Source organism: Leptonychotes weddellii, chromosome 3, assembly GCF_054177405.1.
Source record: "Leptonychotes weddellii isolate Sample4059 chromosome 3, ASM5417740v2, whole genome shotgun sequence".
Taxonomy (NCBI): Eukaryota; Metazoa; Chordata; class Mammalia; order Carnivora; family Phocidae; genus Leptonychotes; species Leptonychotes weddellii.
Genome location: NC_138371.1, coordinates 119,889,116 through 119,912,455, shown reverse-complemented (window position 1 = coordinate 119,912,455; position 23,340 = coordinate 119,889,116). Strand labels below are relative to the sequence as shown.

Sequence of the window (23,340 nt, the reverse complement as noted above, 5' to 3'; positions counted from 1 at the left end):
ACCAGCAATGTACGAGGGTTCCTATTTCACTACAGCCTCTAGAACACTTACTTCCATAAAAAAATTATTCTAGCCTTCATAGTGAGTGGGAAATGGTATCTTACTATGGTTTTGATTTGCATTTCCTATTGACCAGTGATGTTGAACATCTTTTCATGTGTTTGTTGGCCACTTGTTAATCTTTGGGAAAATGTCTAAAATTACTAAAGTCCTTTGTCCATCCTTTAATTGGGTTGTTTGTCATTTTGTTGTTGTTGAGTTGCAAGTTTCTTACATAGAATGGGCACCAAATCTCCATCATCTATATGATTTGCAAACATCTTCTCCCATTCTGTAGATTGTCCTCCCACTCTCTTGATGATGTCCCTTGTTGCACAAAAGTTCTGAATTTTTAAGAGGTCTAATTTATTTATTTTTTTGTGCTCAGGCTGTGGCGTCTAATTCAAGAATCCATTGTTGAAGGCAGGGTCATGAAAATTTGCCTCTGTGTTCTCCTTTAATAGTTTTAGTTTTAGCTGCAATATTTAGGTCATTGATCTATCCTTAGTTTTTGTATGTGAAGTTGAGGTCCAACTTCATTTCTCTGAGTGTGTTTATCTAGTTGTCCTAGCACCATTTATTGAAGAGACTGTTCTTTTCCCGTTTTAAGTATCCTGGCACCCTAGTCAAAAATGTATGGTCCATAGATGTTTGCGCCTATCCCTGGACTCTCTCCTTCACTCTGTTGATCCCAATCTAACCTTCTGCTAATAATACTATGCTGTTTTGATTACTGAAGTTTTGTAGTAAGTTCTGAAATAAGGAAGTGGGAGGCCTCCAACTTTGTTTTTCTTTCCAGTATTGTTGTGGCTATTTGGGGCTTTTTGCAATTCCATGTACATTTGAAGATTGATGTTTCCATGTCTGCAATAAAAGTCGGAATTTTGATAGGAATTGCATTCAGTCTGTAGATTGCTTTGGGGGGTATTGTCATATTAATATCCAGTCTTCCAGTTGATGAACATGGGATGCCTTCCCATTTATCTTCCCATTGTATCTTCTTTGATTTCTTTCAGCAATGTTTGTAGTTGTCACTGTGCAAGGCCTTCACTTCCTTGGTTAAATATATTCCTGGGGGTTTTATTCTTTTGGATGCTGTTCTAAGTGGAATTGTTCTCTTAATTTTCTTTTCACAATTCTTGTTGCTGGTATATAGAAACACAACTGATTTTTGTGTATTGATCTTGTACCATGCAATTTTGCTTAATTTGTTTATTAGCTCTCATAGTCCTTTTGTGGATTCATTGGGATTTTCTGTATGTAAATCAAGGTTGTGTAAAGCAAGGTTGTTGATTGGAGATCTTTCTTCTGTTTTAATATAGGCATTTACTACCCATTACCCTCTGAGTACTGCTTTCACCGCCCCTCATTGGTTTTATTATGTCTGTTTTCATTTTCATTCATTTCAGAATATCTTCTGATTTTCCTAGTGATTCTTCTTTGATCCCTTGGTTGTTTAAGGTTATGTTGTTTAATTTCCACATACTTGTGATTTTTAGATGCTGCAAGTGCCTAACTAGACTTTAGAGTTCTGAAATAGTGATTCTGACAGTTCTTGCCAGCTCAGTAGCTGTTTTGGTGTAGGGCCTGATTCCTGGAGCTTCCTACTGTGCCATTTTCTGTGATGTCACCTGTATTTATTTTTGTTGAGGTAACAGTGTCAATATTAAAATGTCGTACTAGCATATTAAAAAAAAATTGTTTAAGTGAAGCTGCTATGGATATAAATGGTGTATGTATGGAATTACTTTTTACAGATTATTTGCCATTACATCTGTCCCTCTCATAAATTAGGATAGTTGAACAAGAAGATGAAATTTTTGCATGTATATGTAGTTTCATCACTGTATATCACTACATTTTATCTTGCGGCTGTGCGGAGAAAATGGCATTTCTTTACTGTATCTGTAGTTAGTCTAGTTTTTCTCTTTCTTGCAGCTGTGCGGAGAAAATGGCATTTCTTTATTGTATCTGTAGTTAGTCTAGTTTTTCTCTTTCTACTCCATACCGGAGGAGACCCATTGATTAACTAGGGGAAAAATCCAATACAATTTAAAACTTAGTCTAGTACAATGACTTAAATAGTGTGAGATAAAGATACTCAGTCTTTGTCTGCTTTTTACCCTGGATGATTTAAGTGTTTGGGGTGAGGGATGTGGCCTATATCATCTCCCACCAGTGGGGAACTGCTTGTTTCCCTTGGTTTGATTTCTGCTACCTCCTTTGGCCTCTGGAAGAATGTTCCATTACCTTCTAGATGTGTTTGCCTTGCTGGCCTGTGCAGATGATGTCATGGCTAGTGTAACTCATGGTGGGGCCTTTCTGGTTGGTGAGAACCTAGTGGTGCTCCCTGACTGCTTCATTTTCTCTCTGGCTCCTTCTCTCTGAGCTCCTCTGGGTCTCTTCCATGTCTGTATCTGGGCCTACTGGCCCGGAACTTCATCCACAGCCTTTGCTGCAGGATTTCCAGGTTCCATCTGGGCCCATTGGTCAGCCTTCTAGCTCAGGAATCTGAGTCTCAGAGTTTACATTACCTGACCATGACTGGAAAAATCCTCTCTCAAGGCAATGGCATGGCCTGTGAGACTATGGATTTACTGTGTAACCCTTCTGTGTATGTAAGATGCTTCATTTTATCTCTTCACACTTCCTTTACTAGTAAAACCTAACAACTCCCTGGACAGATGAATGCTTCCAGCAGACTAAGGCAAAGGTCACAAACTTGGACACGCAAAACAACAACAAAAGTAGTAATTTTCAAACACTTTCACTGTTGCATGTGTGTATGTAGACATATGTGAGGATAATACTTCAAGAGTAATGTAATTCTAAGTGTACACAAGCCTTAAATTTAAGGAATATACAATCTATGAAGAGGCATAAGTGGTGTGCATATATATATTTATATATAAGTAAATATTTATAGTTGAGATCTATATGTATATAAAATATATATAGTTAAGATGTGTATAGGTAAAGTCAAGAGGTTTGGTTTCTGTCTGTCAACATTTTCCCATGACTAAAAACGCTGTGATTGTTAACACACATATTTTTTCCTTTTGCAGGACCGTTCGTGTATGGCTAAAGAGAGACAGTGGACAATATTGGCCAAGCATATACCAAGTGATGCCTTGTAAGTATCTGGATCTCGGTCTTTAAAAATCAGACATGGACCCTACCTCCCCTTCCTTTCCAGATTGCCTTCTCTGTATTTTCTTCTTGAGTAGGGATGTCTGAGGGTTGGGATTATCATTATAATGGAAAGTACCATATTCAATCATTTTAGCTCTCAGTATGTAAAATAAGAAAATTGTTCTGACATTGACTATATATTCATAGTTTCTGAATAAGATTAATGGAAGAAGGACTACAGCACACAGGCTCTCTGATTACAGCTGTCCCCCTCTTTTCCAACTTTTTGTTTAACTTTTTTGTGGAGTACTTCCTTCAACATTTAAAATTTTGCCCAGTGATTACATTTGTGAAGTAAGTTTGTTCTTGCGTTTTTGTTATGTTAGTCATTCAAATACAAGACAGTCAGCTTGATGATTTAGTTCTCACAAGGATTTGCTTAAGATTGAAATATTCTAATTGGAGGTTAATCTCATTTTCTCAAGCTCTTATATGAGAAATATGTCCTTGTGCTGATAGCTAATCTTTGAAATATATTTAAAAATATATATATATGACTGATTCTTAGATTGGTGTGCTGGCAGAAGTTCTCCTACAGGGAGAGAAGAGTTGGCTCCTCAAAATAGGAAATTTCTTTTTAGTCTGATGTTTTATTGTTAAAAATTAGTGAAGGTTGGGCATCCTGTTCCGTGTTTATTTGAGTATAAGATAATTATTTAAATTCATTATTAGTTATATTAGTAAACATTTCTCTGACTCCCCTTCCTTCAAATCTTAATTAAAATTGACACCCTAGAAAAATCCCTCAGGTTTGTTGTTTGGGCCCAGGTGCCCTCTGGCTTGCTGCAGTGTGCACCTCTTCCCTTGATATGAGTATCCTGATTTGGGAAATATATGCCACAGTGTACAGCCAAAATAAATTCATGCTAAATTGTAGATGTGATTACGTTTACGCCTCTGGCAACAGAATACTGTGGTAACTTAAACAGCAATTTTGCTTGTTGATGAACAAATGAATTATTAAGGATATAATGGCTTTCTGTGATTTTCAAATTATCTTTGAGGTTTTGCATATCTTTAGAATTTTATAGTAAATAAATGATAACCACGAAGCTGAACCAAGTGGTCAATCCTGCATTGGGGAAGAAGAAAATTCTTGTGATTCTTATATTGGCCCCTGACCTGTTGTGCCTCCAGCAGACGGCATTCAATAGCAAAAGGCCTAAGTGAACTTTCTCTTTAAGCTGTGGCAGTGATGAGGGCTCAGGTAAAAGGAAAGGGAAAGGAATTCTCTGATGGACTGTTTTTCCTGATCTTTGAGTGATATAACCAGTCTTATCCGTGATCTTGCTTTTTTCATCAACCTTAACACGATATCTAACTAGAGGAGGTGGGGAAGGTCGGGATGTCTGTCACTCCCATGACCATGAAGACAGAGGAGAGTCAGATCTGAGCAGAATGATGAGAGCTCGGGGATGGTGAGCAAGGAATCTTCTTGAGATGAACACAAATAGGAACTTCATGGAGACACAGGATCCTAAACAATTGCTTCTCTGCCCCCTTCCCCATACACACATATCCACAAACATCAGAGAATGATGTTCTCTTTATTTGAATATCACTGAGAATACAAAGAAGCCTCTGCTTGCATTTTTATCATTTATGAAGCTGTATGAATAACTATAGGTTGCTGTAGCTCCTACACCAGGCAGAAGTGCTCAATACATAAATACTTATTGCAGACTTGAATCTGATAGTAAAGAAGAGTGCTGAGAACAGCATCGGACATTTTCCTAGTGATTGAACACAGTCTTTGAGAAGGAGTACCCTTGAATTATTTGCATATTTTGCCTATAGCCTTCTACCAAAGGGAGTGAAAAAGGCATTACTTTGCTATTAAAATGTGTTTCGACCAGTTACATTAGGGTCACGTGAGAACTTACTAGAAATGCAGATATTGGGTTCCATGCTAGATCTACTGAATCAGAATCTGCATTTTTACTAAGATGCCCAGGTGATTTGAATGTCCTTTAAAGTTTGAGAAGATTGTCTTCTGGCATCATAGGCAACGTGCTGATCTGTTTACACACATTTATATGAACACATAGAAAGCCTTGTGCATATATAGTATTGATTTATAAATACATAGATTTAAGTATACATTATAAGTACACATTCTCGCGGATCAAACATTTATTGTGCACTTGCTGTATACAGGCCATTGAGCTAGTTGCCAGGGTTTGCAGATGAATGAGGTGCGTGTGGTCAAGGTGATTTCCATAATCTTCCATTGTTGGATGGCTACCACTACCACAGAGAGGTGAAAGAACAGAAGGCTATGTTCTTTACATAGCCTTGGCTTTTATGTTCCTAGGAATTGAATGCATTCAGACAACAGAGTAGCTGATCTTTGAGCAAGAGTCCATTTTGTTTAACTTGAGAGAGGCAGGATCTTACTGCATAAGGAATTATGCTATATTTTTGGACAGTTAGAAAACCTGAAATAGCTTTGAATTTCCAAAGGATTGTTTTGCATTTCTTTCTATTGAAAGGTGTTTTGTTAAGAGATTACTTAGTCTTATCCTTAAATAACGGTTCTGTGGTATTAGTTAAAAATAAGTAGAAAGGTACAGGATATCTGGAGGCTATGACATGGACATCACAAGGCAGATATGACCATATGATGTGTTTATAGTGGTATATAATAAGTAGTATTCCAAATCCAGAAGAGAACATAAAGAAAATATCTTATACATGTAATATATGGCTTATTTATTTTGTTTATTAAAATACCTTTTAGTATAATATTTGTCATGTTCAGGGTAGGATAGAGTAATGTTTTGTAGCGTTGAGAAGAATTTGAAGTTTCACGGACGGGAAGAAGCAGAAGGCATTAGATGAGAAGGAATGAATGGTGAAGGCTAAGTGTGATGGTTGGGAGTGAGCCTGAAAGGTGGGTAAATGTGAGAAGGCTGGATGAATTTAGGGTGTGGTAGACGAGAGAAGGATAAGGAGCAGACACATCATGATCAAAAACACACCTGCTTTGGGTGTGTGCCCTCATACCCTGTGTTTTCTGAGAAGCTCCCGCTTCCCCTTTAGGAGGGAACCAGGAGAGACCAGACTTGCCTGGTTAAGGCTATTGGCTCCTGAGCCAACCTGATTTTCCCAGGATTTAGAATTTGAAGTAGGAAGTGCTTGTTTCAAACCTCAGCTGGTCCCTTGAGCTGGGAACATGTAAACCTTAGAGCTGTGAGGTATTTAAGTGCGTAAAAAAACAGTGAAAGCTGATCCACTTAAAAGGAAGTATGAATCAGAGAGGAAGGGCCACTTGGCTCTAGAGAGAGAGAAACCTAAGCAGGTGATGCCTGGAGGTTTTTGTTCTCCTCCCCCTGATCTCCAGAAGCCTGGCTCTGCTCCTGCCTTTGAATTCAAGAGATATGTCCATTAGTGCTTACATTCACTCCAATGGGTTTCTGTTCCTCCCAACTGCAAGTTTCTGACACGGCCTAGCCTTGATTGTATACCTCCCAATTCCTGTCTGTTCAGTTTCTCCAGGGTCTCTCTGATCTTTAAAGAGAAAAGACTGAGCCGTGTCCCAATTGATGCCACTGTGATGTTGAGCTGAAAATAGTCTGGGATGAGTGAGGGCAAGTAAAGAAGAAAAGCAGAAAGAAATATTTATCCTGTTTAATTTCTTTGGACAGTTCATTCAACAAATTTTAAAAGTTTCTTCCATACTTGGGGCGCCTGGGTGGCTCAGTTGGTTAAGTGACTGCCTTCGGCTCAGGTCATGATCCTGGAGTCCTGGGATCAAGTCCCGCATCGGGCTCCCTGCTCAGCAGGGAGTCTGCTTCTCCCTCTGACCCTCCCCGCTCTTGTGCTCTCTCTCTCATTCTCTCTCTCAAATAAATAAAATCTTAAAAAAAAAAAAAAGTTTCTTCCATACTCAACACTGTGCAGTGTCCCAAGGGTATAGTGGTTAAGTAGGGCAGATGATTCCTGTCTTCATGGTGTGTACAGTCTGGTGGGGAAGGCAGACTTAAAATAAGCACTACTCATGCTGTGTGCTGAGTGTTATAATGGGAAAGAAACAGGCGTCATGGGAACATGGTCACAAAGGTTCCCTGAAGAAAGCCCCATTTAAAACCCTGCTGTTGGGGCGCCTGGGTGGCTTAGTCGTTAAGTCGAGCCCCACGTCAGGCTCCCTGCTCAGTGGGAAGCCTGCTTCTCCCTCTCCCACTCCCCCTGCTTGTGTTCCCTCTCTTGCTATCTCTTTCTCTGTGTCAAAATAAATAAATAAAATCTTGAAAAAAAAAACGACTCTGTTGTCTATAGAGAATTTGGGGTGATTGATGACTTGTTTTGTAGTTTCCTATGTGCCAATGTTTATGGATGAGTGAGAAATAAGAGCATTTCCCTATCTAATATTCTTTCAAAAAATCCTATCTTCTTGACGTATCCTGTGTGATAGCTGCTTATTGCCTATGACAAGATCAAGTTACAGCATACCCAACTGGGACCTGCCTGAGCTTGGAAACCAGGGAGGGTTCTTTCTGAGGGTATAGAGCTGAGGTTTCAGTTGTAGCCATAAATGATTATTTGTTCCAGGCTTCTAATAGATACCATTTCAACCACCACATTTGCATCTCTCTACAGAGGGAAAAAACAAAACATGAAAAGCATAGGCATTCCCATTTTCATGATTGAGTTATTTTAGATTTACTTTTTAAACTAGGTTTGCCATTCATGGGGTCAAACAAAGGGATGGAGGAGAGAAATCTCAAGCAGAAGCCAGGGTGGCAGGTGTTTGAGATTTTACTTAGTTTATTAAAGTATTGGGTATCATGTATGGGCTTTTCCCCTTGGGCATGGAGAATAGGGGAAAGCAACTTGGCTGCCAAAGATGTAGTGACTAGGAGGTTAAGAGGCCCAGAGCCTCAGGACTGAGGGTGTGCTGGACAATTGGAAAACCTCTGTGGGTTCTGTAGTTGGCCAGGGCAGGCAGGTGGAATTTACTTTGGCTCCTAAATGTTTATGAATTTGTCCCCAGAGCAAAACAGAAGACGGTTTTTCAAAGATAAGTACAAATCAGAGGCACGCCTAACACAGCAATAAAATGACCTATTTTTTTCCAGCTCTCTGCCTTGGCGTGGTGAGCTGGCATTTGCCTGATCTGGAGCTGTGTCTTGGGTCCCCTCAGTTTTCACACAAGTATGGCCACTTGACCATTTGCTTGGCTAACTTTTAATGTATAGAAACTCTAGTCCTCACTGAGAAGCATAATTCTGAACCGTTGCTTCCTGGTTTTTATCAAAAGCCTGGTTGAAAGAGACTATTTATGGAGGGCAGTATGCAGGCTTTGGGGTCTGATGGCTCATCAGCACAGTTTTCCCACTTTGGGTTAGCCCTCTGCGGGAATGCCTGCCTTCCTTGCGCCCTCCGCCTGTTCTGATGTGTGCGTATATGAGATGCTTTATGGCTGTTTGTGAGGTAATTGTCTACCATAATGCTCCGTGCGCCTTTGAAGAAGCACTAAGGGGGCCGGAAGCCCTTTGCTTTCTTACCAACCCGTGTGCTACATCGTGTTGGGGTGATCCAAATGGATTACAGGCCCTGAGAGCTGATCTCCGTAGCTGGGCAGGTGAAATCCAGTCATCTGGGCCCTGCGCATCTCTTCCATTGACTCCAGTGGGCTGTTCAAATCTAGTTTTCTGTATGTATCATGAGGTGAAAAGGGTTGGGCGGGACAGCTCTAGGGACCTGGTTCACGGTCCTTATGGATAATGTAAAACATGGAACCTATTATGTTTGCCAACAGATCTTTATTCTCATTTTCTTTCTGTTCCTTTTTTTTTCCTTTCTGTTCTTATACATATTTTCCTTAGTCGTGGCATTTTGCTTATTTCTATTGTTTGGTTTCATTGTGTCTGCTTTTTAAGTCATTTCAAATTCTTTGTGAAATGAGGTAGGGAATGCATTAAATTATCTAAGTTAAGACAACTAGAGAGATGAAGTTTGGACATAGGCTTACTGTTTACATGCAGTTCACCCCAAAATATGTATTTTTTAAGATTGGAGTTTTCAAAATAGCGTGTAGGTTGGAACCTGTCCCTGGGTGGCAAACTGGAATTGGATTTTCATTTTTGCTGCCAATTTGCTGAGTCATTTCAGGCAAATCCTTTACATTTTTCCCTGCTCTGGAGGCTGATGAATAAACTGTCCTTTTCCTTTGATCTCAGATTTGCAAAAATATTTTGGTTATGAGTTATGTTAAATAAGTAATTTATAAAGTACTTTCATGTTCTTGGTGCTTAGCAATATAGACTGTCGTTGCTGACCTGAACCCAAAGGGGATTAAGACAAGATTGACCGATTTGTGAGGTTGTGGCTAGATTGGTTTCCCTTTCCTGTGTGTTGGAACTTATGTTCTGCAGCAACAGATAACGTGAAATTGAGGATTTAGAAAATTAAAATGAATAATATGTTCGTATACTGTATACCTGAAATGGAAATGTGTCATTTTGTATGTAAATCACAAGTGTTGATTTTTCCATTGGTCAAAGGAGAACTTTGTATAATTTAAGACAATGGGTGGAGCTCGTTTGTGTGTTATCCCACCTCTTCTACTGGGTCAGTTGGCGTTTTGGGGGAAATTCATGTGGATAGATTTGTGGTAGAAAGGTATTTATTTATTTATTTTATTTATTTTTATTTTATTTATTTAAATGTTTTATTTATTTATTCATGAGAGTCAGAGAGAGAGAGAGAGGCAGAGGCAGAGGGAGAAGCAGGCTTCCCGCCTAGCAGGGAGCCCGATGCGGGACTCGATCCCAGGATCCTGGGATCATGACCTGAGCCGAAGGCAGACGCTTAACCATCTGAGCCACCCAGGCGCCCCGAAAGGTATTTAAAATAATGAATTTGACAGTTCTGTTTTTATAAGGTGGTGATTGTTTTGGTGACTTTCAGACAACATCTTTAACTCAATTGAGGGACTTTTGTGGCAGACTAGGGGATATGGGTATAATTGGGAAATGGTCATCTTATTATTTTATACCTTATTTCAAATAGCTCCTTGGTTCCTAGTTGTGAAGTATATTGTTCCTTTGTTGGTGTCTTTTTGGTATAGATTTTGTCATGGAACTATATGTAAAAGCAATTTACTGTTTTTGCTATCTACATTTTCAAAAATAGTTATGTAATATGATCTTTTAATTCTGTATTTACTAAGAAGAAAATGTGCCCAAGGAACTTTTGATTTTTAATGAAAATGAAAACATGGATTATCCAAGGTAAAAATAATAGATATTAACTAATCTGAATAATTATAGCATTTATTTAGCATACTCTTATTTGATTTTCATATGACAGAGTATTTTAAAATTTTATTGAACTTAGATCTTAAACTTGTAGCTGTAACTTAAAACTTGTCTGGGAGAAAAAGTGACCACTGCTAATTCACTATAATTTTGCTGATGTTACTCAGACTAAATTAAAAGGAAGCAAGTGGTTAGTTTTAGTAGAGTGCGTAAAATATTTGATTGAAATGAAAAATGATTTTTAATGCTAGGCAGTTGGAGTCCTAATTATAAGTGTTCTTAGTAAAACATGGGTTGAATATTGTAAACCTAATAAATACTGTCTTGTGATAAACAGGACTGAATGAAATAGTGTCCATGAATTAAATCTTTATTGTGCAGTGGTGGGGTGCTCCTTGAAGTTTTTTAAAGATTTTATTTATTTATTTGAGAGAGAGAGAGCGAGAACACGAGTGGAGGGGAGGGGCAAAGGCAGAAGGAGAGGGAGATGCAGACTCCTCACTGAGCAGGGAACCTGATGCAGGGCTCCATCCCGGGACCCTAAGATCATGACCTGAGCCAAAGGCAGACCTGACTGAGCCACCCAGGCGCCCCTCCTTGAAGTCCTCTTATTGTAGGATCCTCATACCCAACTTGATCAGGATTCCTTTAACACCTGAAGTTTTATTCATGGAAGTACCATTGTTTGCTTAGTTTTAAAGAGACCACTAGAACATCCCGTGAGGATTAGTGTGTCCTGCCAAGTAATGGAGAGCAGCAGTCGGTGTGATTGAAATCCACAGCTTCAATGAAACTTGTGTTTATTTGAGCAAAGTCCAACCAATAAACAAAGGACAGAAGATAAAGCAGTCATAAAATGAAGAGGTTATAGGTGTAAATAACAGAAATTAGGTAACTTTCCCCCCAATAAGAGTATTTTGAGAATGCCTTCTCTTAACTATATATTGTTTTAAAAAGCAAGAGCAATATATATATGTATATTTTTTGAGACCACTTAACGGATAGAAGTATTAGAAATACAAGTAGCCAATTTCTCTGTAATCCACTTAATTACTAACTCTGTTGAGGTTGATGTCAGTCTCTTGAGTTCCATTTGTCTGGGGCTTGTATCTCTTGAGCTTTGCTCCTTCAAATTATATGGTCATTAATATAACCACCCAGACTGCAGCTTCTCTTTATTTCAGTTTTCCCTAAACCTTAAGCTGAATACCTGCCTGAAACTACAAAGATTTAATTAAAAAAAAAAATGTTCAATGTTATGAAAGTGTTTAATTTTTACGATAAGATTTAACAAGCCATCAAGTTCTAAAGTCCTGATACTTACATAAGAGACTATTATTTTTCTTTTTTTTAAAAGATTTTATTTATTTATTTGAGACAGAGAGAATGAGAGACAGAGAGCATGAGAGGGAGGAGGGTCAGAGGGAGAAGCAGACTCCCTGCCGAGCAGGGAGCCCGATGGGGGACTCGATCCCGGGACTCCAGGATCATGACCTGAGCCGAAGGCAGTCGCTTAACCAACTGAGCCACCCAGGCGCCCGAGACTATTATTTTTCATTACTCATAGACCTGTGCAAATTTCTTTTCCATCTTATTTGTACCTTTTATTATCTTCCTAAAATTTTACCAGATAATTTCTTTTGGTTGTCCTCAGTCTGAAACAGAAAAGAGGGAATGGCAAGTCTTAATCAGATAGCATAGAAATGAATTCTTGTACTATTTTATTGAGGAATAAACTGTGAGCATTTTTTTCTTAGGTTTTAATAGACTATGTTGGGGGAAAAAATAGGAAGCTAATGATATAACATCAACAAGACCAGTGGCAAGGGCTTGAATTTCAGTTACTGGGTTTGTGTAGGAGCAGGCCCAGGTAAACTGTGTACAGATGGATACACGTGGGAGGCCGTGGCAGATGGGGGTCGCCCCACAGAGCTTACTAGATGTGGTTATCCTCTCTCATGGGGAAAACAGTTAAAGGGGGGGGAAATAAATATATCTTCAGGTTTTGTATTATGCTGTATTTATTTCATCTGGAGTTCAGGGATGCGGCTGTGAAGGAGAAGGCCAGTGGAGGGGCTGTATTGTAATTTTAGGGGTCTGGTCAGCCATTTCACTGAGCCCTTGGAGAAAGCCACTGCGAGGTGAGAGACTAGAAGTCCCTCAGCCACTTCATCCCCGACCTCAACCTTCAGCCATCAGATGGAGCAATTCTTTCTTTATCGACTTAGGAACCATTAGTTTTACATCATTTAAAGCTGAATTCTTATTTGTGAAACATCACATTTTTGCAACCTAGCTACAAATATTACGCTTAAATCATATTTTGTTTCTTTCCTAACCCTTCCTGCTGAGGGACCCCTTTTTCCATTTGGCCAGAATTACCATTAATTTACTGTGTCTTTTTATCCTTCCCCAGACAGTTCTGCCCCTTCGATATTTTCTTGCATGGATAGGAGCCCATTCTGTATGGCCTTAACACTAGTCTTTCAGAGCTTGCTTTTTTGTTAATTTCTGGTGAGTTGAAGGTAGAAGGATCTCTCTGTCAATCTATCTACTCCCCCATTTCCCAAAAGGAAAGACATTTACTGTAACAACAGACATGGGCATCAATATTCTTTTTAGTCCACTCCCTGTCTCCTTGGCCCTGCCAGGGTCTATGGGTAACCAACCCAGGGCCTATTCCTGTTAGAGTGTCACAGTTGGGAAGTGGTTTGGTAGGCTCAACCTACCAAAAGTCTTTCCCTACACACACAGACACACACACACACACACACACACACACACAGGTTTGCTTGGTGTTTTACCAATAATGCCCCCATGGAGGGGCGGTTCTGTCTTTGGGGGCACCTGGAAGCTAATGCTCTTTAGCTCTGGCATTCCCCTGTCTAGAACCATCTTGGGTTCAAGTATATGGGTTCTAGAACAACAGGATTTCTAAATTTATTTTGTTTATGGGACTCTCTGGGAAAGGTCTTTTCCTTTTGAATTCTGATGGTGTTTCTTACTGTAAACATAAAGTGATTTGGACTATAATGGTGACATTGGGATGAGTCTTACAGTTCCTGTACATGGTTGGTGCCAAAATCTGTAAATTCCTTGATGACAGCTGTAATTCCTTATCTATCATTATATCACATGCCTGGAACATAGTAAGCATTCTAGATTTTTGTTAAAAGAATAATAAGAAATTTAGTAAAGGGGAGAAGAAATCCAGAAATAAAGAAATAGCAATATAGATGTCAAGGTAACTGATGCAGTGTTGTAAAAACAGTCATTTAAATCACATTCAGAGATCAGTGGGTTTTCTAACTATTACACAACCAGATATGAACTTTGGAGGAAATCACACAGAAAAAACTTTTATATGGTCAGGCAGGCAGCTAAGTGATAAGGTTATTTTTGACTAGTTTATAGCCCTTTGGGCTGCAGTCAGGTTTTGCTTCATATGCTCATGCTTATATCTTAATATACACCTTTAGATACTTAAAACTTTTAACAGGAATAGCAAAATAATAAGATTAATATAGAAATGAAATAGAAATTAATATAGAAATGATTAATATAGAAATTGTCACATGAACACAAAAACAGTTTCATTTCTCCATGTACGTTTTTAGGTGGCTATGAACTTTATGTAGTTGTAATCACAATATATTTTTTTCTTTTGCTCTTTTCAGCTAACATGATAATTTTCCATGAAATCATTAGATTTTAATTCTGAACGCATGTTACAGGCATCTTAACACCTGCCTAGAAATTGTGCCAACATAGTTGATGGGCCACAGGCGAGAAAGACTGACTTTCTTAGGGCAGAGCATTAAATATCATTTGACTACTTTTTGCAGCAGTGTACTTTTGGGAATCCAGCTTAATTTTGTGGCTGATCAGAGTGAAGATACTCTGCTGCACTGGTGGAAGTGGGGGGGGGGGTATTATTTTTTGTGTTTCCATTTTCTGAATATATCATGATTGAAAATTAGAAAAAAGTAAATACTTCATGCAGTTTGGAAGATCTTTTTTGTTGTTCATGGTCCTTTTATAGAGAACAAAAAAAAATGTTACTAAGTGATCTGTTTATGAAGTGGCTCTGTTAGTAGAACTTGAAATTCTTTTATAGTTTAGAGGTAATCTAATTTGGGTATTTCAAAATAGGACTGTGTGTTTGAATGAAGTCTTTGAACCTTCTCCAGCTTCTTTTTTCCTGCGTGACCTTGAGTAAGACATCTAATCATAACTGTGGAAAGTAGGAGTAAAGATATCTGAGGCTGATTATGATTATGTTGATGAGCAGTTTGTCATCTACAGGGCCACTGTGAAGGTGGAGGAGAAATTTAAAAACTGTGTTGGATGTGTTTTTAGAACAACAATTTCGGTGTAGCATAAATTGCCAGCAGGCTCCATTCTTGGGAGCCTGTGTAGATAGAGAAGGCAGGGACCCGGAAGCGGTCTGCTCAGCAAGCACTTCTTGCCCACACTGGCTTCCAGGCATGCTTAGTTTACTTAGGCTCAGCTAAGTAGCCAATTTCACAGAACAGGGAGGCCCTCCCCAGACTTGATTTCTTTCCATAGAGCCTGGCTCTGTGTCCAGTTGGTTCCCCCTTAAACTGAGACAGATCCTCAGGCTTTTCCACTTAGCAGCCTTCAGTGCTGAGAGTAAAAGACTTCTGTTAGTCCACATGCCCCGAATCAATTCTGCATCAAAAAACAGATGTTTATACTAGTGTGTGTACCTGGGGGGAGGAGGGAATTACAAGATCTTTCTTTGTATTTTTTTCCTTAGTTGAGAAAAGATAGGTTGTTTCTATTAAAGATGGGGTTTGAGTGGAAGAGATAGATTGGGGACAGAGGGATTACACAGCACAAAATATTGTTAATCTAGTCAAGCAAATTTAGATTCCATTCTGACAGAACAGCTGAGACCAAGCCCCTTGGAACTAGTCCAGTTTGAGAATATCTTACTTGTTATATTCATTAAAAGGATAACTGAAAAACTAGGGGTTGGTTGTAAGATTACTGTTTTTATTTTTTGGTGAGTGGGCGTTAAATGAACTGTTTTTCAGGAAATAGTGGGGAAAAAATAGCCACACACTTTTAGCTAGTCACTCCTGAATCAGTGAGAATCATCATTTTGTTAATTTCATCAACATGTTCATTTCTTTCAGCTCCATGTTCATGCATGTCTTTTAACCCGGAAACAAGAAGACTGTCCATAGGTCTAGACAATGGTACAATCTCAGTAAGTACACATAAATAAGATTTCCAGTTGAAATACTTCCCTTCCTATGGAGTATGTATGTATGTATTGGGATGAGAATTATTTATTAGTTTTTCTCAAATTAACAAATTAATTTTCTTGCTAAGTGAAGTGGAAATTGCAGGGCAGCAGATTATGGTGAGGTGCAGAGAGAGCTGGTATCAGTCTCAGCTTAAACATTGACAAGGTTCAGCTTGCCTTCCCATGGACCCAGTGCCTAGAATAGGAGCTTTATGAGGCCCGTGAACAGACTACATGAATCTGTGTATTAGTGAGAGCAAGCAGGGATACTCACGGCTGTGATCAGATGGTTAGTCATGGTGTCATGTGCTTCTTCAGACAAGTGACAGAACACAAGGGAAATGTCTTCTTAGACCTGCATGTCTGATCTCTAATACTTGATGTTTTCCTCCTTTCCCTCTTCTTCTGCTCCTTCTTGTCTTAACTCCCTCTAGCTGTGAATAGAGTCCTGTAAATTGTATGAATTTGTAAAAAAAAAAAAAGCACAGAATCTACATTAGGCTGTAGGGTAGAGTCAGATAAATATTAGGCTCTTTTTTACTGTAGATCTCGAGGGAACTGAAGTGATTGGGGATTGGAGTTTCAGGTTTTACTACTTAATCTTTTTTTATATATTTAGTTTCAGCTACTGTATTAACCGAGTGTAATAAGACTGATCGGGTAAATTCTCCATTTTGGTAAATTATGCAGTATTGCCTTCAGTCCCAGCAACAGAGGCCCGTGGATTAGAGGACCTGTGAATTAGAGGACCCTGTTCTGGCCACATTTTCCCACGGGAAGAAGGACCTAAGAGGTTAAGGGGGTGTGCCCAGCCCTTACACACCCACCCCCCATATTCTGAGTACCTGACTGGAATTTTCCTGACCCCAAACAGCTTAGAGCCTCCATGTACTATATTGTGGAACTTTAAGGAGTCTAGAAGTTCTAAATTCGTTCCTGTACGCCCAGGTGGTTGAAGGTATACTTGTCCAGATTGGAGGAAGAGACCATATTTTATTTAATAGTTTAACTTGATATATAACTTTTAAATATTTAGACATATGGAATGTGGGTTTCCATCTGTAATCTTAACCTGAGTCTTACACGGGGTCTGAAGAGGTGGGCTTGAAATTTTCCATTTGGTCTTTAGTCAAAACATTTATTTGGTGACCGTTATGGAAATTTTAACAATATTATTAAATATAAATCTGCCTGTTGATAAATATTTATGGAATTTCTATAATGTCCAGTGTAGTTGGGAGGTCTGTAAACTCTGTTCTGTAGGAGGACAGAAGAGAAGTGAATGGTACAGATCTTTATCTGCTTTAAGGAGAGCTATATTTAAAAAGCAGAGTGTGTGGGGGATAAATTTATTTTTAAGAGATGAAGGGGGGGTAACTAGATTGTTCAGTGAACTGAAGTTCATGGCAAAGGAAATCTGAAAAGATGAGTTAAGATCTATATATTGTCCAACAGTTCATGGACTCGTATACGTAACACTCACTGTCCATGAAAAGACTTAAGTGTAAATATCATATGGGTGAGTCTTTGCATTTTTTGAAATCGGTGTAGGGGGTTAATGGGTGCTGATAAACTTGGCTTTGAAGGAAAGAAAGGTGAACAAAGTAAGTTATGGAGGGTTCTGGCTATTTATCGTATATAAGAGGAGAGACCATCGTAGCTATTATTCCTTTAGTAAATGAAACTGCCAGAGAAGCAGAACATAAATCAAGGGGGTTAGCTTGGGATGCTTCTGCAGGTGTATCAGTACAGTGTGGCTGCACCAAGCCTTCCTTACCCTGATCTCCTAGAAAAGATTAAGGACCCAGCTCGTGTGACATAATTTCCTTAAAAGGACCTGTTTTATATTGTCAAAGAGGATGAATTGTATACACTGTCTCCTCTCATTTGAAGAACTGTAAAGAGCTGAGTTAGGAAAGGCACATGGAAGGAAGGGCTTGTTTAAGGTTCAGCGTTCTCAGTGGGGTTAGAATCACTTACGCAGAGTCTCAGCTGTTCACTTTCCAGACGTGACAAATCCTATGCAGAGACTATTCATTCTCTGTTTCCTGAATATAGCAAATAAATTTTAAAAAGAAATAACTGGTTAACTTTTTTTTTTTTTTGGTTAACTTATTTTAAAACAAAGAAAGGAGGAAATCAGAAAGTAAATCCTTGTTTCTCTTTATTCTACTGAATAAAAAAGATTCAAGAGGCAGTTAACCTTATGTAACTGAAATGAATTAGAGATGAAGTAGAGACAACCAGTACAGACCATGCTTTCAAAAACTTGTCTGCAAAAGGAAGGAGAGGGAGGGTGAGCGCTGCAACGAGATGAGACATTAGACAAGCAGCAGGAGGGTCCTGAACAACTGGCAGAATTTAGCTTTAGGGAAGAATGGGGAAACTGTTGAGATAGAGCGAAAGGCAGAGGCAGTTGTGAGATGCAGGAGAGGAATGACCTTTTCAATTTCTCATGAAGTAGCAGGTTAGATCACCTACTGAAAGAAGCTAGAATGGGTGAGGGTGTGTGTTCATGTCTGTACATTTTGCTCTTGCTAATCTTATAACCCCGATCCCCCTTCTGCCGTCTTGGTCTACAGAGTTCCAATTATCTCTCAATGCCTTGTTCCAATGTCATCTTGTCCCTTTTTGTGGTTTTGTTTTGTTTTGACGGATGGTTCCTAAGCCCTACCAGTTGAAATGAATCACACACATTACTCAGGTTAGCTATATTTTATTGCTCATTTAACTTGTTTTGTAAAAAATTTTTTAGGTCTGTCTCCTCAGTTAAAGTGTTGAGTTTTGAGGACTTGGCTGGTTTTTGTTGTTGTTGTTGTTATTTTTTTTTTTAAAGATTTATTTACTTATTTGAGAGAGCGAGAATGAGAGAGAGTACATGAGAGGGGGGAGGGTCAGAGGGAGAAGCAGACTCCTCGCTGAGCAGGGTGCCCAGTGCGGGACTCGATCCCGGGACTCCAGGATCATGACCTGAGCCGAAGGCAGTTGCTTAACCAACTGAGCCACCCAGGCGCCTTTGGCTGGTTTTTTATTCATCTCTTCTCCCAGTGGATCTTAGTATGGTTCCTTGTACAAATTAGGGACTCAGTGAATAATTTGTTAAATAAGTTGTTGACTAAAATACAAACACTATTATTATTTAATATAGCTGCCTGTAATAAGTACCTGCTTGAATTCTGAGATAGTTTATTTGTATAATTCTGTTGCCATTCAAAATATTTGTCACAATGAAATACCTTCTGCAGGGGAAAACAGTATGCCAATAGTTTAATTCATCTATTCATCTTGAGCTTTCAGAAATGTCATCTGTTGTGATGTCAAAAGAAGTCACTCATATTGTGCAAACTGCTATTCATGCTGAAGAAGGACTTCGAAATTTTCTTTTTTTTAATTGTTATTTATTTATTAAAGATTTATTTATTATTTATTTGAAAGAGAGCATGAGCAGAGGGAAGAGGCAGAGGGAGAGGGAGAAGCAGACTCCCCACTGAGCAGGGAGCCAGATGCAGGGCCCAATCCCAGGACCCTGGGATCATGACTTGAGCTGAAGGCAGATGCTTAACTGACTGAGCCACCCAGGTGCTCCAGGACTTTGAAATTTCCTATCACAATACCTCATGTATTCTAGCCAACCAACGAATAAATCTAAATATCAACAGTGTGCAAAAGAGTATGCTCAATTCTAACATGTGGCTCCTGGTCTCAGAAAGCTTATTCAGCTGGGGGGAAAAGGGAGTGTGAAATTGTAAAATAAGTAACAAAGAGTAAAAAAAATAACAGCCCCAGCAGCAGTACACCAGTGAATGTGATGCTGACGGGACAGTGAGGTCAGGAGAGCGTGGGAGGTAATGGCCCGGGTCAGCTCCGTGGAGACAGGCTGTGAGCTGGGTTTAGAAGATGGGCTAGGATTTTGTTGGCTGAAGATGGGAAGGTAAGGTATTTCAGGCAAGGTGAATGGCATAGGGGAAGAAAGCGTGGTGGTAAGAGAGGGCAAGAAGTGTTTGGAGAGAAATGAACCAATTTGAGAAGTGGAGTATAAAATATACAAGGTGGCTGGGGTCCTGGCTCAGGATGAGTAGTTGGCATATGAAGGAGCTGGATCCCCAACAGGGAACATCTCCCTCCAGCACCACTGGAAGACTTTCTAAGGTATTCAGAGAGGATAATTGGTGAGGAAATGTCCACGCAGAAACGAAAGAACTTCCTTAAACTAATTTTTACCGAGTCTACTAAATAACGGCTTAGTCATAGAGATGTATAGATGCTAATCTATATAAATATATAGATTTTCTGCTTCATCAAAACTGTTAGTGAGCCGAAGTTTTTATTGAAATCTTGCCGGATAAATGCATACTCATTGAAGATTTATTTTTTTGAACAAAGCCCCAGAATGATAAATCTCTATTCTCTGAAGATTGTTTTCATATATGTGTTTATGGTAAATTTGGGATGAGAAGAAAAGATTGATCTATATAATGGTTAGCATTCAGGATAATGATTATTATGTAAAAATAAACGATACTGACCATGTATGGATTTGTTGCTGTTGTTTTCATAGTTCTTGCGGTGATTATGTTCCTGTAGTATGTATTGCTGTTAGTTCACATAGTTGTCCAGGGGAATGAAAAAGGAAAGAGAACTAAATACTTACTGAGCATGCACTGTGTCCTGGACACTCTGTTTCATATCTATCACCTCATTCCAGCGTCACAGGAATCCTGTGATGTAGGTGGCATCACTCAACATTTCTCAGAGAAGGACACTAAGGCTTGGAGAGTTCATGTGCCTTCTCCAGCTTACTTAGCCAGGAAGCAGAGCTGGGAACTCTGGGTGCCTGTGGAGCTTGGGCTTTCTCCTCACCCATGCTGCCATCCAGGAGCCACTTCTTTGTCCATGAAGATTTCCCGCTAAAGGGTTTCCATTCCCTGCCCGTTGTTCTTGCCCAGTAGGCAATTATATCTCTATTTCCTGAGTATTCTTGGGCATGTTGCCTCATTTGTTTGTGGGACTGTCTCCTTCACTAGACTGTGAACTGCCTGAAGGCAGAGACCATGTCTGCTTCAGTCTGTATCCTGGCAGAGTTCTTGGACCACTGTAGATGCTTTGTAAAACGTTGAGTGAGGGAAGAAAGGTGTTTCAGTTTATGTCATCGGGATGCTAATGCCAAAGTCAGGCACTTAGCCAGCAAAGGTAAATTGCTCTCCTCAGTTGACACATGTGAGTGATTCTTGTTTACATGACTAGTTTGGGCATATGGAAGAATTTGATGTCCATACTCTGCTTCTTGAAATCCATAAACCAGAGATTCACTAAGCAAACAACTAAGAAACCGAAGCAGAAATATAACTTTGTGGGACCCAAAACGATGCTGTGAATAAGTCTCTCATTGCCTCTTTTTTTCACTTAGACTAGAAATCCGTTGAACTTTTGGGATTGTTGAAGGAATATGCCTTCTTACATCATTTCCTATTATTTAGAGATTCCTGTTTTACAGATTAAATTAACAGCTTTACAAGAGCATCGCTCTGTGGTCCCCAGTAGTTATTCCTTAGGTGGTGTGTTCTGAAACTGCTTCACATGATGGAATTCCCAGGGGTATATGCCTTGGCAGGATCTCATAGATGGCGAATCTGTATCATAGGTCACAGGAGTCACTCAGACAAAGAGTCTGGTTGCAGCAGGAAGGCAAAAAGTGTCCCCCTTCCAGAAGGCTGATAGCTTTAAGGGAGAGGTATGTAGTTTCTGTGAGAGAGGATATTACTTTTTCAAGTAAGAGGAGAAATTACCTTTTTGAAAATACAATCCCTAGCATCCACTAAAAGGAAACCAAAGAATCATCAGAGCTGTTTTTACCATCTGAAACCAGGATCTTGAACTCCCCAAGTGTTTTATCCTATTCAGAAGGTCTGAGGAGTTGTAATATCTTAGCAGACCTCATGTGTTACCACGAGAGCAAGATGAGGCGTTACCAGTTGCAGCATATCAATACCTGGTATATTACTTTCCGTTCTAACAAAGTACTACAAACCGAGTGGCCTAAAACAACAGAATTTGTTTTCTCACAGTACTAGAGACTAGTGTCCAAAATGAGGGTGTCGACAGGGCTCCTTCTGGAGGCTCTAGGAGAGAATCCTTCTTTGTTTTTTCCAAGCTTCTGGTGGTTGCTGGGCATTCCTTGTCTCCAGATGTGTCACTCCAATCCCTGCCTCTGTCTTCATGTCCCCTTCCTCTCTGTGTCTCCGTGTTTACACATGGCCTTCTTATAAGGACACCAGTCATTGGATTAAGAGCTCACCCTAATCCAGTATGATCTCATCTTAACTAATTACAACTGTAAAGAACTTCGCTCCAAATAAGGTCACATTCTGAGGTTCTAGGTGGCCATGCATTTTGAGAAGACACTGTTCAACTCGGGATACTTCATAATATTGTATGTACAGTATTTCCCTAACAGTGTTCTAACAGTTGATTAGGAAACAATTTGGTGAATATGCAGTATGATGCCTTCAGGAAGAGGTATCCAAAGATGTTAAAAGAAGATGGTTCAAAATCCCCTAGGGGGAGATAAGAAAATATTAGAATTGAAAGAGACCTTCATCCTTCTACAGCTAATGCTACCCGCCCCTAGATTAAGCGATGTATTGATAGGTCACATGTTAAGAGAGTGGTGGCAGAGCTGGGATTTCCCTGACCTTTACTCAGATTTTCTTCTTATGATACCAAGTTAATTTTTTTCATACAACCAAGACAGCCCAACCACAAGGAATTGCCCTAGGATGGTCACCAATCAATTGGAAGCTTGTGTTATTCCATGCATCTAGCCATTGCTAAAAAGATTTTTTCTTAAAGAGAATTTGAGCCTTTAAAGTAACGAGATGTTTTAGATGAGTTGTTTATTACTGTGGGTTGTAATGAGCCTATAGGGACTGAACCCAAATGGTGAGGGTCATGTTCTACAGTGATGACAGGTAGCCTACGAATGAAATACTTCAGCTGCTACCCAAGCCGAGCACCCAGTTGTGCCACTCCTGCTGGAGAGATCCTGGTGCATTCCAAGTTTTGTACTTAGAGAATAATTCCTTTTTTCCTGCTTAGCAGTAAGGGTCCTGGGGTAGCTTAGCAGTTGGGTCCCAGGTACTGGGACCCAACTGGGGTGCTGACATGCTGCTTGCTTACTATGTATTCATACGGTATAATTCACTGAAGGTGGTTTTGTCAAAGGAAATACTTACTGTTTTTATGGGAGTTACTATGTTGTCAGTATTTGTGTGGATCACAGACCTTCTTAGAATGTCTCAAGGACCAGCTTCTCTCTCCAGTTATGTCATTGTACGTGTAATCCTGTCATCTTTTGTTCAGTACCTGCATATTCCCTAAAAACTCAGTCAAGTGGTAGTGAATGCAGATGCTAAGGGCATTCTTTGAGGCCCAAGATTATTTTGTGGCATCTCCATTGCAATTATGAATTTTTGATGGCCTTCTTAGTCCCCCGTTTACACTGATTCTGTAGCATCCATATCTATAGAATACCCTAATTGCCCTATATTTTAAATTGGGTGCTGAGGAGATTCA

At 39.5% G+C, this 23,340-nt stretch overlaps 1 protein-coding gene across 1 annotated transcript in view; it reads left to right on the top strand.

The window, feature by feature from the left end:
• Positions 1-23,340, top strand: part of WDFY2 (WD repeat and FYVE domain containing 2) — a 175,729-nt gene that overhangs the window by 69,733 nt on the left and 82,656 nt on the right. The window contains exons 2-3 of the mRNA XM_081814890.1: positions 3,105-3,172; positions 15,656-15,729. Coding sequence (XP_081671016.1) covers positions 3,105-3,172; positions 15,656-15,729 — 142 coding nt within the window. The remainder of the gene's footprint in view (positions 1-3,104; positions 3,173-15,655; positions 15,730-23,340) is intronic.